The sequence below is a fragment of the Notamacropus eugenii genome, chromosome 3 (genome assembly GCF_028372415.1).
Source record: "Notamacropus eugenii isolate mMacEug1 chromosome 3, mMacEug1.pri_v2, whole genome shotgun sequence".
Classification (NCBI taxonomy): domain Eukaryota; kingdom Metazoa; phylum Chordata; class Mammalia; order Diprotodontia; family Macropodidae; genus Notamacropus; species Notamacropus eugenii.
Genome location: NC_092874.1, coordinates 227,375,568 through 227,391,747, shown reverse-complemented (window position 1 = coordinate 227,391,747; position 16,180 = coordinate 227,375,568). Strand labels below are relative to the sequence as shown.

The 16,180-nt window shown below is 41.7% G+C and overlaps 1 protein-coding gene across 6 annotated transcripts in view; it reads left to right on the top strand.

The window, feature by feature from the left end:
* Positions 1-15,882, top strand: part of CBX5 (chromobox 5) — a 31,690-nt gene extending 15,808 nt beyond the window's left edge. The window contains exons 1-5 of one of the 6 annotated variants that reach the window (XM_072654911.1): positions 1,380-1,729; positions 3,424-3,602; positions 9,101-9,287; positions 13,409-13,506; positions 15,083-15,882. In XM_072654911.1, coding sequence (XP_072511012.1) covers positions 3,466-3,602; positions 9,101-9,287; positions 13,409-13,506; positions 15,083-15,233 — 573 coding nt within the window. In that variant the 5' untranslated portion in view covers positions 1,380-1,729; positions 3,424-3,465 and the 3' untranslated portion in view covers positions 15,234-15,882. Of the gene's footprint in view, positions 1-1,379; positions 1,730-3,423; positions 3,603-9,100; positions 9,288-13,405; positions 13,507-15,082 lie in introns of those variants that run through there. The other 5 variants (XM_072654908.1, XM_072654907.1, XM_072654910.1 and 2 more) reach the window with 5 other exon arrangements.
* The last annotated feature ends 298 nt before the right edge of the window (positions 15,883-16,180 follow it).

Here is a 16,180-nt window from a genome sequence, read left to right as displayed (position 1 = left end):
ACAGGGCCTGTGAGCCATAAGAGGATCTCAGGGTCCACAGGATGGATTCTTTAGCACTAGGAGAAATGATTTATGAATTTCCAAATTTGCTAGTGTTTTTCTCTTTCCTCTTTGTCTGCATTGGCTTTCCTTTCCTCACATATTTGTCCACTCTTTTAATAATTTCATTAAGATTCCAAAAACACAACTTTGAGCCAAAACAAAACACCAAAGATTGTACATGAAAGATTTACTTTTTTATGCTCATAACTAATCTAGGTAAGCAGAGGATTGAGCCCTGCCCTCAAACACTTTCTCAATTGTAAAATGAAGATAATAACAGCACGCTACCTGGCAAAGTTGTGGTAAGGATCCAACAAGATAACATTTGTAAACGATTTTAGCACAATGCCTGACATATAACGGGGTACTTTAAGAAATGATTCTTTTTTCTTTATTTCTTCTTTATTTGTTAACATAACCAATATTTTTTAACCAAAAGAAAAGTGTTTTGTTTTTTGTTTTGTTTTTTTAGTATTAGAGCCTTAGCTTTTCTTTCTTAGTGTCCCAGCTTAGTGGGAGCTGAGTTGAAATTATGGTTTTTATCCTTGTGACTTTGGGCAAGCCATTTAACTTGTGTGGGCTTCAGTTTCCTCATCTGTACATTATAGGCGTTGGCCTCCTAGGCCACTTCCCAAGTCTTATCCGGTAATGAACTAGAAAGCCTCCTGTGGGGTCTGATTAGGAGGAGAGCGGCTGCAAAGTTGTCTCTCACCCATACGGACTGGATTCCTTCCCTCCAGCAATTTTAATTCCTCGACTTGTGGCTGACGGGCAGGAGAGGATCGTAGCAGGAAGGTGGGGAGGGAGAGTTGTTTGGGCCCCGACCCAGCCTCTTCCCTTCCTCTTCCTCTCCTATCTTCCTCCCTCCTTCCCCTTACCCCCACACACAGAGCCAAGCTTTGAAAATCCCACTTGGAGTCCTTTTTCCTGGGAAGTCTCCTGCCCAATTTGAGCCTTCCTTTCATTGCCTGTAAAATGGGTGTGAGACCCTCCTGTCTGCTTCCCTCTGGGTTTTTGTGAGGCATAAGTGAGAGTGTCTGGAAAGTCTTTGCGAACCTTCGCTGTGCTTGTTACGCCATTGATTGTTCCCCCAAAGTCCGGACAAGAAGATTTGTATTTGTGTTTTCCAAACGGTTTGGCTTGGTGACTACCTTCTGAAGAGAGTTTAGGTGTAGACCTGAAGCCATCCTGCCGCCTGGGGCCCGGGAGGCGGCAGCCAACCTCTCCTCCCAGTTTTCACTGAAAAGGAAAGTTCAGCCTTTTAACTTTTCCGACCGCCTCTCCCACTCAAGTGCTGCTGCCAGTTGCCTTGGCAACGCAGCGTAGCAGCTGCGCAGTGGCGCCTAGACAGCTGGGTGGGGGCGGGGGAGCTGCCACCCCGCCAGGCCCCAGACCTGGGAGGGGAGGCCCCTCCTGTTAGCCCAGAGGGAAAGAAAGAGCTGGGGAGATCCGGTAGGTAAAAGAGCGGGCCATCATTCTTCTTGCCCCGTTTGGGCCTCTTTACTGCCTGAATGTGCAAGGGGAGATTTTTCTCAGTGCTCCCTCTTCAAACTGAATCGAAACAAATGTAAATCCCTCTTTTCCCTGGTGAGGCAAAAAGAGGCCGTGGCCACCATGCAGTTAAACACAGAGCTGGTTTTAACCCCAGCGCTCTGACCCAAACTGCCATGCTCCCGGAAATTCCAAGGTGAGTGGGGGGAGCAGGGGGGTGCTTTGCTGGAACATGACATTTCCTGTCTCTGGTGAGGTCGGTGTCTGCTTTTATTGGTCATTTTTTATTTCAAATACATCACATTTCCCCCTAGAGAAGCTTAAGGAGCTTTTCCAAACTGATGAAGAATGCATTTTTAAATGCTCCTGCCCCCTTTTCCTTTTCTTCTTCCTTCCCTTCCCACTTTCCCTTACCCCCAGTACACACAAAAAAAACTCTTTTGAGTTTCACTCCAGGAACAATGCTGGGTGGGGAGTATTTGTGGGTAAACCCAGACTCCTTTCTCGCTGGAGTTTTAAATCCCCGTCGTAATTTCTCACTATGTTCGTAGTTTACTTCTTCCTCAATCTTGTTTATTTGAGATGAATTCATAAAAGCAGTTTCCACAACTACTCACTTTTTTTCCCCTTATTACCCCAAGCCTTAATGATTATCCTGTCTTAAAGCATAACCCTTAAGAGCTGTCCTCTCTACTTTTGTGGAATGATCTTCTGGCCAGAAAGAACATTTTGCTTTCCTCGGAGCCGCAGAAGCACCTCTGAAGATGACAGCAAAGCCAGAATGGAGTTTTGCCAAGGGAACAGTTTTCCTTACTCCCTTATCCCAGACAGACCATTTAACCCAAATAGAAACCCCAAAACGGTGGTGGTAGTGATAATGATGAGGAGAACCTGGCAGTTTAAAAACTTGATTCTCTATTGGACACCCCTAGAGTACATATTTCTCAGCTTACCTCAGTTTCTATTTGTGTTCCTTTGCTTTGCCTTTACTCTAGAATCCAGCTTATGAATAGCTTCTCTGTATTTCTAGTTCCCATGTTGATGCTTCAGACTGGGGGTCTCCTCTTTTCCTTCCTTGGCTCAAGAATCAACTTCATTTGAGGAGAGAATTGCCTCCCTAGCTGTTTGTACTTGTTTAGCCTTTGGAATTACTAAATGGATCATCTTCTACTTTAATTTCCTATGTCTAATATCTAAGCATTTCCCTTTTACTCACTCTCCCATACTTAACAGAGGTAGGCTTGCCACAAGCAGAGTTTTAAAGGTGAGGGTAGAGAGTGGTGTTGAAATAGATATCAACTTTGTTTTTGTAGCTTACTATCCCTAGGGAAGCAAATTTAGGTTGCTTAAGTGAGTCCCTAAATTGTATTGCTAATAAGCCATTGTTCTACAATTAAGGGCCTGGTCAAAATAAAATTATATTTCAAGTGACATTTTTTTTTTTTAAAGAATTCCACCTTTAATGCATTTAGTTGCATCTTTAAATGCAGTGTGGCTTAAGTCGCCCCTGGGCAGGTTTTAAGGTGATCTGGTCTGTAGGCCATAATTCTTTCAGAGTGGAGGTTTTTCATGTACTTTTTTTAGTTTCTTGGCTTGGATTTAGACACCAAAATAGGCAAGAATGTTCACTTCCTGAGTATAAGCTGCTGAGGACTGACTAGGCTGGCCTTCAGAGCCCTTTGTAACCTCTAATTACACTTTTGGAGAAAAGGGTTTGAGAGTAGAGTTGTTTGGAGTTGACCCATTTATCTATGGACTTCTTAGAGCTCCTCTCTGAAACTGTTCCTTTAGAGAAAAAAGAATCAATTGCTCAGTTTCCCTGGAGGCAGAGATTGAAAAACCTTAAGCCCTCACCTTGGGTCCTAACTGCCTTGCCCTTCCCATTTGCAGGAACCGGGTGGCCTTAGTCCTTCAGGTGAAACATCGTGCGCTATGGGAAAGAAAACCAAGCGAACAGCCGATAGTTCATCTTCAGAGGATGAGGAGGAGTACGTCGTGGAGAAGGTGTTAGACAGACGCGTGGTTAAGGGGCAAGTGGAATACCTACTCAAGTGGAAAGGCTTCTCTGAGTAAGTTTCCCCCCCACCCCCCAACCCATGTATGTGTGTCTGTCTGTCTGTCTCTCTCTTTCTCTGGCGTTAGTGCCTTAGGGATCTACATTGATAAAGGTTTGGTTTGGTCCTCTTTCACCCTCATATGGCTGGGAGTCAGGGAGTGTAGTGAATAGAATGTCAGACCAGAGATCAAAAGAATCTGCTTTTCCTTTTTTCAGCTCACTTGAGGCATGAACCTTGGTTTGAGTGCCACAGTTTTCTCTGAAATGATAACTGGTATTAAGTGCTATGAACTTCTGAGGAGAAAGATAACCATATGAGGAATTTTTCTTTGCTGGGAATAGGAAGTCACTTCAGGTAGGGAGGTCTCTATTTAACCAACACTAGGAAAAATCTTTGATATCCAAGTGATTTAAAAATTTGAACCCTGGGAAGCTTTTTGTAGGCAAAATGGTTCTAAGACCTTTTACTTACTCCATAGGACAAGTTGCAGAGGTTTTCATCTAAACATCCCATAGGTGTCTCAGATTCAACATGTCTAAAACAAAACTTATCTTTCCATAAAAAACTCTTTCCCTCTTTTAACTCCTTTTTCTTTTGAGAGCATTCCATTGTTCCAGTCACCTAGGTTCCAAACCTTCCAACCATGTTCTAATCTTTCCTGTCTTCCTTAGGCCTCATAGGCAGTCAGTAACCAAACTTTGTTCTGTCTCCAGATAGATCTAGCAGCTGTCACATCTTGACTACTGTAGTTCAGGTTCTCAGACATCTCATCTGTACTTTTCCAGTAGTTTCCTAGTTGGTCTCTCTGCCTCCAGTATCTTGTCTCTCTAGTCTATCCTCACCACTGCCAACTTGATATTCCTAAAATGTAAGTCTGACTGTGCTCAAGCAATTCCAGTGGCTCCCTCTTGCCTTTAATCAGATACCAACTCCTCTTCTGTTTGTTTTTTAAAAACCCTTCACAGTCTAGCTCCACTCTACATTTTCAGGCTTATTTTATATTCATCTCATTCACATATTCTTATGTTCCAGCTAAATGGGTCACCTTGCTGTACCATCCCTGTGCCCTAACTTGTCTCTTATGCCTAGAATGCATTTCTAGGATGAAACTAGAGCTGGAGAGGACCTCAAAGCCATCTCTTCCAGTCTCCTCATTTTACAGAGGAGAAAGTAGAAGCTCAGAAACATTAAGTGATTTACCCAAAGTAGCCCAGCAGGATTTGAACCCATATCCCCTCACACCGTCCCTCCCACTCTACCACACTATTCTCTTTTCACTTCTTTCTCTTAGATTCCTTAGAGTCCTTCCTACTTCTGTTCCAGTGCTCTCTTCTACTGAAAGACTTGCCCCATCCCTCCAGTTGCTTGTGCCTTCCACCCGGAAATGATTTTGTATTTTATTGTACAAGTTCCGTGTTCCTGACTCCTCCCTCTACCCTTTTCCCATTTATCTTTTAATATCCCCAGCACCTAAAGAGGTGCCTCTCTATCAATTCATTAAGTGCTTGGTGAATTTTACTGATTGCTATTCTCTTCTCTTTAAAGGAACTCTGGTTATAAGAGATCGGGGATATGTTTTTACACTTCCCTTATGCACTTAAAATACTCTCTTTATGCCTTTCCTTTCACTAACAATCCCACCCCCCACTAAACTGTAACCTCTATTGAAGGCAAGGGACCATGATCTCCAAATTTTTATATATTTCCTAGCCTTAGCACATTCTTAGTAAATGTTTGAATAAATATCTGTCCTTACCCTATATTGAAACTGCTCTTCTTCCAGGAGAACTAGAACTTGTGGTAGATATAGCTACTTTTCTTGGCTGGACATGACTAGGAACCATGGGATCTCAATGAGTTCTTGGCGATTGTTCAAAACAATCAGCTACAACCTTTGGGTAGAATCAGAAGGGATAGGGGGACATCAAGGCCCATTGGGGAAAGCTCTGGTTCTGGAATCAGAGGAGTCCAGTTTAGATCCCACCTCTGATGCTTAGCTTTGTGTGACCTTAGACAAGACACTCAACCTCCTTGGATCTCAGTTTCCTCATCTGTAAGATGGGGGAATGGAACTAGATGGCCTTTGAAATCCCTTTGAATTTCAGATACCTGGTCCTCTGACTCTCAAGCTGCCTGAAGTATTGAGAAGAAAGAAGGAAGAAAGGAAAGCAGGGAGGGATGGCTGGAGGGAGGGTGAAGAGGTAATAAAGTTGTTCCTGTGACTAGAGAAGGTGGACATCCAGGCCTAGGGTGCCAATGTCCTCCCTGTTCTTATTCTTTATGCTTGACAAGCAGTTTTCAGCTATGTGGTTAGAAAAAGGTAACAGCAACCTTGAGGCATTTCCTGACCATTACCCTTTCTCTGAGCTCTGCCTGGTGACCTGGAGTTCATGGGTGAATGCATTGTTATGATGATTAAGAACTCTGGAGAGAGAAACTCCCAACATTTCTCTCCTTAACTTGATTAAGTGGAAACTGATTCAGTGAACCAGATAGAAAACCTGTTCACATTTGGAGAAAACTGTGATGATACCTAGAATTTGTCCTATACTGTTCAGCTGGAAAACTATGGAGATAAAGATGTTCATTTTAACCTAACAAAGCAGAATTACCATTGGCTTAGTTTTACAGACATTGGAAAATTACTGAATTAGATGGTCATTGTTTTTAAAATATTTTTAAACTCCCAGACAGCATTTTAGTTTAGAGATTCAAGCTCCTTCATAGCCATTCCTGGGTGAGTGTTAAAAGCCAAAGGGCTTCAACCTCAGGAAAGACTTGAGTCATTACCAGTTGTGAAAATTCACTTCACAAATATTTATTAAGAATCTGCTCTGTGTGAGGCTCTTCCACTAGGTGCTGGGGACACAAACACCAGGCACAATCCTGGCCCTCCAGGGGGTTGTGTTCAGTTAGGTGGCTCTAACCTATATCCATATAAGTAAATATAGAGTAATTCAAGGAGGGAAAGAGGGAGGTTAACAGGAGCATCCAGGGCTCACTTCCCTGGGGTTGACTTTAAGCAACAGAGGGGGCTGCATGTGTGCAAAAACCCAACGTGGGTGAGGCTGACTGTGAAGGGCCTTAAAGCCCTGAAGGCTAAGGACTGTGTTTCTCATCAGAGAGGCAATAGAGAGCCACTGAAGGTTTTGTAGCAGTGCCTATGACATGGTTCCATATATTTTAAGGATAAGGACTGGAGCTTTGATTTCACTGGTGTAGGATACTCCATTTGAGTCAGCCCCGTCTTTGCAGCTGAAAAGTCTTAGGGGTGCCCACACTTGCCCAAGGTCATACCACCTGGACATGTCAGAGGCAGAACTGGAATCCAGGGCTTCCTGACTTCTTGGCCGACTTTCTCTCCACTCTACCAGAGATATCAAACTCAAAGAGAAACAGATTAGTTATTTTGTTAAACATTTCCCAGCTACTTGGGAGTTTTGCCACATTTTACGATACCATGTTCCCTCAGATATGCTTTAAGAGTAACAAATTTAGTAGCTGTGTGACATCTCTTTTGAGTCTATTAAATTCAAACATGGACCTAGTGCTTATATGAACTGAACCCATATTAGGTGCGCATGAGAAAAAGGGTGGGAATCTAGGGAGATATTTCCATTCCCAGCAGGCAGTACCCATATGATCTGGCTTTCTGCTGAAGACCTTCCTCCCTGTAGGCATACCTCCTCAGCTCCCCATTTCAAGAATGATAAATGGGCTATTTTTACAGTGACTCTGTGGAATGGGTTTTGCCAGTTTTATAGAGGGAGAGAGGAACTGAACGTTAGAGGGGTTGAGGGACTAGTCTCTGGTCACATAACTTTTTGAGTCAAATCTGGGACTCAAACCAAAGTCTGTCTTCTCATGCTAAGTTGAAGGCTCTTTCCATTGCCACATTTCTAGTTACTGATTAACTTTAGACCCTGGAGGAACAAAGAGTAGTAAGATGCTATCCTTGCTGTACTGACGTGTGAGTAACTTTTTAGTTCTTGTTGTTGGTACCTCCAAATAAAGGGCTTGAGTGAATGTGTAACTTGCTTGCTTAAGTTGTCTGACACTATGGGATATGAATTAAAATATAAACTGAGTATTTTTAGGATGGTTATGAATCCAATGGAACACTGATAGAAATGCATTTGAAGTCACTGATAGGCGATCCAAAACCTTCAGACATGAATCTCCTATCCCATCTTTCAGCCTAGATAAAGGGAGAAGAAATAGGCAATTTTTATTTTCTAGTTTTCTCACCCCAACTGGAAATTATACTTAAGGTTTTCCAAAGGTTACAAAATACAGAGATTGCATAAAATTTAAGATGTATAAATAAGGTCTTTGCTGAATTCTTTGTCTTGGTTAGATATGGTAATCTTCCAAAACAGAAATTTGGGCCCATTCAGATAGGAATCTTTTCTTATCCCAATGGTTGTGTAATGCTCGGTAAGACCCTTACTGATGCATCCTTTCCTCTGGGAACGATCAGCCTCTTTTAAGGTCTTTGAATTTGAGGGGCAATTATGATGTGAAAAACTTCACAATTGAGGGGAGATTCAATGTATATACAGTCCTGCCCCAATGATTCTGAAATGAGTTTGAACTCTGAACTCTTTGTTGTTCTTAGTCTATTTTCTGTCTATAGGGCAAAGCTAGGGAGGGATTCTTACGTGGCATCACTGCATTGCTTTCTTCAAGAGTCTGGTCACTGTGCTGGTTAGAGTCATTCTTTCTTTGATTGAGAATAGAGACTTCAAAGAAGCACCCAAGGGCAACCTTTTAGTAGAAACTAGGTGTGGATGTTAGAGTTTGATACTGGAAAACGATGGTAGTTTATTATGCTAGCTTGTTTGGTTAGGGGACATAGAAAATCCCTAGTTTGATTTACCTTGCTGATTCCTTATATTTCTCAAATACTACTTATATGTGTGATTTTTGTTTCTTTGAGGCAGAACCATGGATTTTATTAAGTAAATGAAAGCTGGAGACTATTTCTCAGTTGTGCATTCAATTCAACACATATTTCAAAGCTCCTGTGACCAGAGTTCTTTGCAGGCCAATGGGCAAAAAATTCATTTATACAGAACACCCCCAGTCCCAGTTGATGAGACTTATTTATTATGTTGGTTTTCCTAGTGTAAAAACTTACTCAGGCTCCCTCGGGCTTGGAACGGTTTCAGAAACTGACTGGAGATAAAGCCCACTGTGATGGAGAGTGTGAAATTCACCCCCCTTTTACATCATACTCTGAGGTTGGTGTGTGTGTGTGTGTGTGTGTGTGTGTGTGTGTGTGTGTGTGTGTGTGTGTGTGTGTGTCTCATCACCACACCACTTTGTTGGTTTAATTATTATTGGTGTTTCTTGATGAACTTGGGGAGGAATGATGTGAGCACAGACATGATTTGCCAATGATACGAGGCCATCATTTTACAATCATGCCCTTTCCCGGTAGCACCTCTTCTCTAGCCAGGGTGCAATTTTCTCACTCTTGCTTTCTTTCTCCTTCCCTTTTGTCCCAGGGAACATAATACCTGGGAGCCTGAGAAAAACCTGGATTGCCCTGAATTGATCTCAGAGTTTATGAAAAAGTACAAAAAGATGAAGGAAGGTGAAAACAACAAGCCCCGGGAGAAGTCAGAAAGCACCAAGAGAAAATCCAGCTTTGCCAACAGTGCTGAAGAGATCAAGTCAAAAAAAAAGAGAGAGGTGAACTGGTGTCTCATCTTTTCTCCTTCCTCTTTCCTTTTCTCTCTGGAACTTGTTTAGCGGGATCTGATTTCAGTTCTATTAGCTGTCTTCCCAGAATCCCTGGCTGAGGGTGAACCACTGGAAGGAACAAAGAGCTGTCAGGGAGGGATCTTGTCTCCTGCTAGTGCCCCCTTCTGGCTGAGAGAGAGAGAGACACCGGTCTGGTTTGGCCACAGCTCTTTGTAGAAGGCAGAATCTGATGGTCCTGGGGAGGGTGTAGGTTGGTGAGTTTTTGATGATGGGAAAAGGCTTTGAAAATGTCCGAAATTTCTCTCTGCTTGCTTTCGGGCTTTGTTGCAAAGATCATTATTATGCTTTGCCCTTTTGGGGTGTTTTTACTTCTTTGATACTATTTAACTATTAGGCCAAGAGTTCGTGTTATATTGTTTCAGCTTGGCTCAGCACAGGCCTTTTGCGTTTCCTCTAATTAGCCTTTCTGTTTCCCTGGTAGCTAGCACAAGCTGGGTTTTGACCTTATACTATGTATACCTTAGAATCTTAAAATCTCTGAATTGGGAGGGAATTGAAAAGCCTTATCAAATATTCTATGCATGAATCTCTTCATCGCTGTCCTGCTCCCTCAGTTCCCACCGTCAAAGCCTCTCCCCCCCAAAGTAAAGGACAGGCATCACATCTTCCTGGCTAGTAAAATACATTATTTGTTCATTTCCCCTGTCTTTGATATCACCTCCACTAGTAGCTACATACATCTCCGCTCTGTTTACTTAACAATCTTTGAAGGAAGCATGGTGAAAGCAGCTTCCTAATCTGGGAATTCTATGAAAGAAAGCAATTGCTTGAAGTCTATTTTGTCATCTCCATTACTCTGAGTATGTGATTTTAATCCTCCCTTCACACACACATCCTCCCCAAATGCTGCTTAGATAAGAATTGGGCCAGTATCTTTTACCAAGCCACCAATTCTTATTCCAAGAAAGTGGTAAAGGTCATTTCTTAGGCATTTGTAGCCCCCAACATTTTTTGGTGATCTGGTAGAAATTTACCTTATTGGATGGCCTTTATTACAAGGGCCAAAGTAATTCTTGCTTCTTTATAGGACAGAAAAAGAGATCACCTTTTCCCAGAATTGAAATAAATTTCAAAGATGAAGCTCTTTGAATAGGAATGGGCCACAGGTTAAGTGTCCCTCATGATGGCCTTATTTGAAGATCCATACTTGTCCTGTTCTGACAGGTTGAAACATCATAGTGTTATGGTACCAGAGATGTCAGTGTGTCTTACTTCTTTCTTTAAAAGGGGAAGTCTTGTACCTTCTCTCCCCCCGCACCCCTGCATTTTTCATATCTCATGGCAGGCAAGAGTTAGCAGAGGGGGGATTCTCCTGTAACCATCTTAGGCTTGGATAAAGTTAGGGAGCAAAAAGTGCCTACCTCTGAGCTTTTTAACAAGCCATTGGTTGGCAGCTGCTGTTTTCTCACCCCAGTGTGGCTGTACAAAAAGGAATGACTTGGTCTCAAGCCACTGGCCAGGGCACCAGGTATTAGTTGGGACAGATTCAGAATGGAGCCGACCTTGAAAACAACCCTCAGCCATCCTCTGCCTCTCACCTCTCATCTGGGGGCCCCTGCGGCATTCTCAGTAGTGCTAGCACATGGCAGGCAGCTGGAATGATCGGTGAGTGTATGTTTTAAAGGTACAGGAGGGGATTGCATTTGTTTCCTTAAACCACCACAGAAGAAATTTGTTAGTCGGCATTATGCCTGATTTAAGATTACTGCCTGTGTGATGATTTTAGCATTTTCCTCGCCTCAACTCCTTTTTAGCAGCTTGAACATTTTTCTTCCATTTTTTTTTCTCCTTCCCTCCCTATGTGGCAAACTGTTTTCAGCCGCCTGCTATGATTTACAGCTCAGTCTCTGTGCCAGCATTCCAGCTGTGAGCAGCTGTGTGCACATCTGGGAACCTTCTCTCCTTCACTTCTCCCCCCCCCCCCAAAAAAAAGAGCTGTGTTCTAAGAGCCAACATCTCCCTTGATCCATGGAGTTTCCTTCTCAAACAAGGGTTCTGTTGGGACCCTCTGAATCCTTTATGCTTTGTTTCTCCCAGAAGAGGGAGAAATGAGTATCAAATTAAAGATTTTATTATGAAAATGAAGCACCAGAGATTTCATTTTTTCAGATATACTCTTCAAATATGGTTACATGTTGCTACTCAATAGGTTAACAATTATAATCCTGTAACAGCCTTGAAAATGAGCTTTTAAAAAATTCATGGTCTGTGAATTTCAACCATCAACTTACTCTAACAGCCAAGTTTGCAACTAGGGCTGACAATTGAGGATAGATTGAAGAGAACACTGCATTTCAGTCAACTGAATAATCCTCTAGTGAATTAACAGTGACCTCATCCCTCCTACTCTACATCCATCTCCATCCTGGAATGTAGACTATAAGATCTGACGCAGGAGGGGGTCGGGGCCAGTCAGACACAGAGAGAATGGAGTGTAATAGGATATAGGTGTGGAGGGTGAGCTCCTCTACATCTTAGTGCCATAAATCCTGTGGTCATTCTTATATTAGCACAGTTAATTGTTAGGTGACTGTTGGAAAAGTAATATTGCAAATGGCAGATATTATTTATAAGTGTCTGACAGTAAATTCCACACCAGTAGTCCACCACTTCTGTTGAGAAATGAATTTTCTCATTGATCCCCTGGAACTAAGGTGGGTCATTGCGTTTAATCTGATTTTTGCATTTTCTGGTAGGTTTTTCTGTATACATTTTTGTGGTCATTGTGTATGTTGTTCATCTGATTCTGCTTTTTACTCTTTATCAGTTCAAACAAATTTTTGAATTCCTCATGTTATTTTCTTAACACATTCTATTATATTACATTCATATATCATAACTTGTTTAAGCCATTCCTCAATAGTGGGTATCTCCAGTGTTTTTTGCTACTACATAAAGTCCTACTCTGAGGGAGGGGTCTATTCTAGTAAATGAGATCTGTGGATATGAACAGTGTAGTGACTTTTCTCATGTAATTCTAAGTTGTTTCCTAGAATGGTTGGATCATTTCACAGTTCTGTCAGTATTGTATTAGGAGAACTGACTTTTCCACAGCTTTTCCAACATTGACTTTTTTTTTTATCATCCTTGTCAGTTTGATGGATTGTAGGTGAAATCTCAGAGGTGTTTAATTTAATTTCTTTGATTATTATTGATTTGGAGCATTTTTTTCATATGGTTGTTGACATTTTACATTTTTTTTCTTTTGAAAACTGTTTATATCCTTTCACCACTTCTCTTTTGGGGAATGGCGTTTAGTCAGGACTTTTCATTCTGAAAAGATGAAAGTTCAGAACAAGATTTTGGAATGTGCCATGACCACAACGAGAGGAGGTCCTAAAATGCTCAAATTAAAGGGCTTGAAGTTTAAAAGAAATGATTGTAGAACAAATAAAAGGTTCTTGTTATGTAGCAGACAGTAGTAAACTTAGGGAACTCATCAATAATACATTTAAAATTTATTATTAGAGGAATTGAGGGCTATTTGGCACCTATCTCTAACCTTTTGAAGGCAACTTTGTCTTCTAATAAAATGGCTTCATTTCCTAGTACCATCCATAGTACTTCTAGAAGGACCATTGATCCAGAGCATAGCCCTTTAGAGATAGTAAATGCTCAGTAGAGATCTACTGAATGGAAAGTGAGGGCAGCTGGGTCGCATAGTGGATAGAGTGCTGAACCTGGAGTCAAGAAAACTTGGGTTCAAATCTGACCTCAGACCCTGGACCAGTCACTTAATGCTTTTTGCCTTGGTTTCTTCATCTGTAAATTAAGCTGAAGAGAAGGAAATGGCAAGCTACTCTAGTACCTTTGCCATGAAAACCCCAAACAGGGTCACAACGAGTTGGATATGACTTAAAGCAATTGAACAACAACTGAACAGAATCAAGCCTCTCCTCAGAATTGTCAGAATAAATAGCAGTTTTAAGTAATTTGAGCTGGTGAAAATGTTTTCAGCTTAATTTAGGTTGCTCTCAGTAGATCAGAGAAATGGTCAGTAGTATTCTTTAATCCAGATTCTAATGCCTCCATTTTTGTGTTTGTAGCAGAGCAATGATATTGCCCGGGGCTTTGAGAGAGGACTGGAGCCAGAAAAGATCATCGGGGCAACAGATTCCTGTGGAGACTTAATGTTCCTAATGAAATGGTAAGAGTTGGGGTCTCTTTAGTTCAAGCAAGCATTCACTGAGTCTGCTGTCACTGTTCCACAGGCACAGTCCTATGTTTTAAACATACAGAGACAGAAGAGGAAACAGTTTTCTCAAGGGCTTAAATTTCTATGTAAAATAGAGCAACATTCAGTATTCATGAACTCGGGAATATTGATCATCTTCAGGGATCCTTAACTCTTTTGATGCCCTTAGAAAGTCCCCCAAATTAAACTGATTTCTTTTTCTTCTGACAGTACAGTTCTGGTCTAGGAATGTTAAAAAGGAAATCCTCCAGCTTCACTATTAGGACAAACTCTTCCAAAAGAGCACATGCTATTTACCAGGGTAACTGATGTTGTTATTTGTGTAGTATTATGTAACTAGTCTTGTTTTGTGGTCAGAATAAATCAAACTCTATCATGAGACCCGGTGTAGCTTGGAGAAGCTGAGGCTGACTGAGGCCTGTAGCCATTATTGAGGAAGAAATTTTCAAATTATGAGATTAAAAAGAAAACAACTGTTTTCTCAATCAGCATTATTAAGTCCAGTACTGTCCAAAGTTATCTCATCCGGAAGAGGGGAATGGCTCTTAGCAGAGAGTGGCATACTTCCCCTCACCTCTGTTCCTGCTTTGCTTTAAAGATACAAGGTGATTTATGATACGTTCCTTACAGAAGGCTGCCTTCTCTCTGATTCCAAGTGCTCTGGGCTCAAGATGAAGTCTGGTCTCTAAACATTGGAGGGCTCCAGCTTGAGTACCACGAAGGAAGCTAATTATCTTAACAGTCCTTTAATCAGTAGGCTTTATATTTTATCTGATGGAAGAACTGGTAGTAAATTACCAAGAAGCCTCTGTTTGAAGAGCTGCTGTAGTCTTTGGAGAGGAACTGGTGGAGACTGTCCCTTCTTATTCAACCACATCTACTCCCTGTGATTTTCAAGTCAAATTAACTAGTTTTTTTACTCAAAGGCCAGGCTTAAAAATTCCTGCCCTAAGTAGGCTTTCCTTCTGCCCAAATGTCTGCATTCTCTCTAACCTCTTGCAGCCCCAGTTTAATATTTGACTGTCCTGTAAAACTGGAAAGTAGAGCATTTGCTGGCCTGTCAGCTGACCCTCATGATTACAGTACAAGACAAATCGGTTATACATGGCAGTGGTAGAAAGTTTGTCCAGGATGTAAGGGAACTGAAATTCACATTTAACCCAAATCTCATTTTAGCTAATTCCAAGAGAAATACCTCCAGCTCAGCAATTTATAAGAATTGCTGAAAAGTAAAGTTTTTAATAATTAAAAGTTGGCCTTGTGTCATATCATAGAAAATGACAAATGTTCCGTATGAGCTGTAAAATTGGAGGTTCAGGCCTAATTCTTTGTTTCTAGTTATTGGAGTAAATCTGTTGTGATGAGGCAAAAGGTAAAGGAATGATACTTTCCTTGCTGGACCACATTTTCCTTATTCTCCAAATGGGGGTTGTCCCCACATTCTGTGAAGTTACTTGCCATTGACACAGACCTTGTTTGGATACTTTTTTTGTCTGTATCCTCAAGCTTGTTTTCTCTCTCTCTCTAGGAAAGACACTGATGAAGCCGACTTGGTCCTTGCAAAGGAAGCCAATGTAAAATGCCCACAGATTGTGATAGCATTTTATGAAGAGAGACTGACGTGGCATGCATATCCTGAGGATGCGGAAAACAAAGAGAAAGAAACAGCCAAGAGCTAAAGCAAGGGTGGCCTCTGTCATTTCTCTTTGTATATATAACACTTTCACTTCCCCACTACCTCCCCTTCCCCTTCCAGCCCCACTGCCCCTTCTGTCCTAAATACATCCATAAAAACATGTGCTTATTACTGTGTTACACAGAAGAAATGTTGGTATTGGTTCTCATAACATAACTGATGGTCTGATTCATGATGTGTCTCTAGTGAAGACCAGCCATTTACATACTGTGTGTAATCCGCCCCATCCTCCCTTTGCCCTGACTTCTCCCTTCTCTTCTCACCCTCATCCCCACCCCCACCTTTGCCCCGAAGATGATGTTTAACTTTTTAATCATCTTAGAGTCTTGATCTTTTTCAGGATTGGATCTGAGGGTTTTGTTACAATGATGATCATTTTAGTTATTTGCTTTGGTTTCATTTAGTGTGTTGATGACCAACAGGCCTCAGAGCTGAGGTGTTGGGATAGGAGGGGGAATTTGGGAGATTTTGCAGGCTATACTTTGCCTGGTTTTTATAAAGCCACTAGCACCTACCTACCTGCTAGGCTTTCTCCAACCCCCAAGAATACAGTGTGCCCAGTGAGGTCGTATGGGCCCTGCTCCCTAACCCTCCCAATAGAAATACTTATGGCCCTGAAAACATTACAAAAATATTTCTTGAAGTACCTCGGACCCCTAAACTCATGTCTTTTAGCAGGTTTTGTTTGTTTCTTCAAAAAAAAAAAAAGAGTCCAAAGTGACAGGATTGTTAACAGTTTGAATTGTTAGCTGTAGTGCATGTGGATGGGGAGGAACCCTAGTTCATTTTTTTTTTTTTTAATAACATGCGGTATATATATTACTCCCTTCCCTTCCTCTTATCTGGACTGTGTATTTATGTAGGTGTGAGTGACTACCTGGTGCTTGTGCCAAGATCCTGGGTGTTCTGATTTTCTCCCTCTCACCCCCC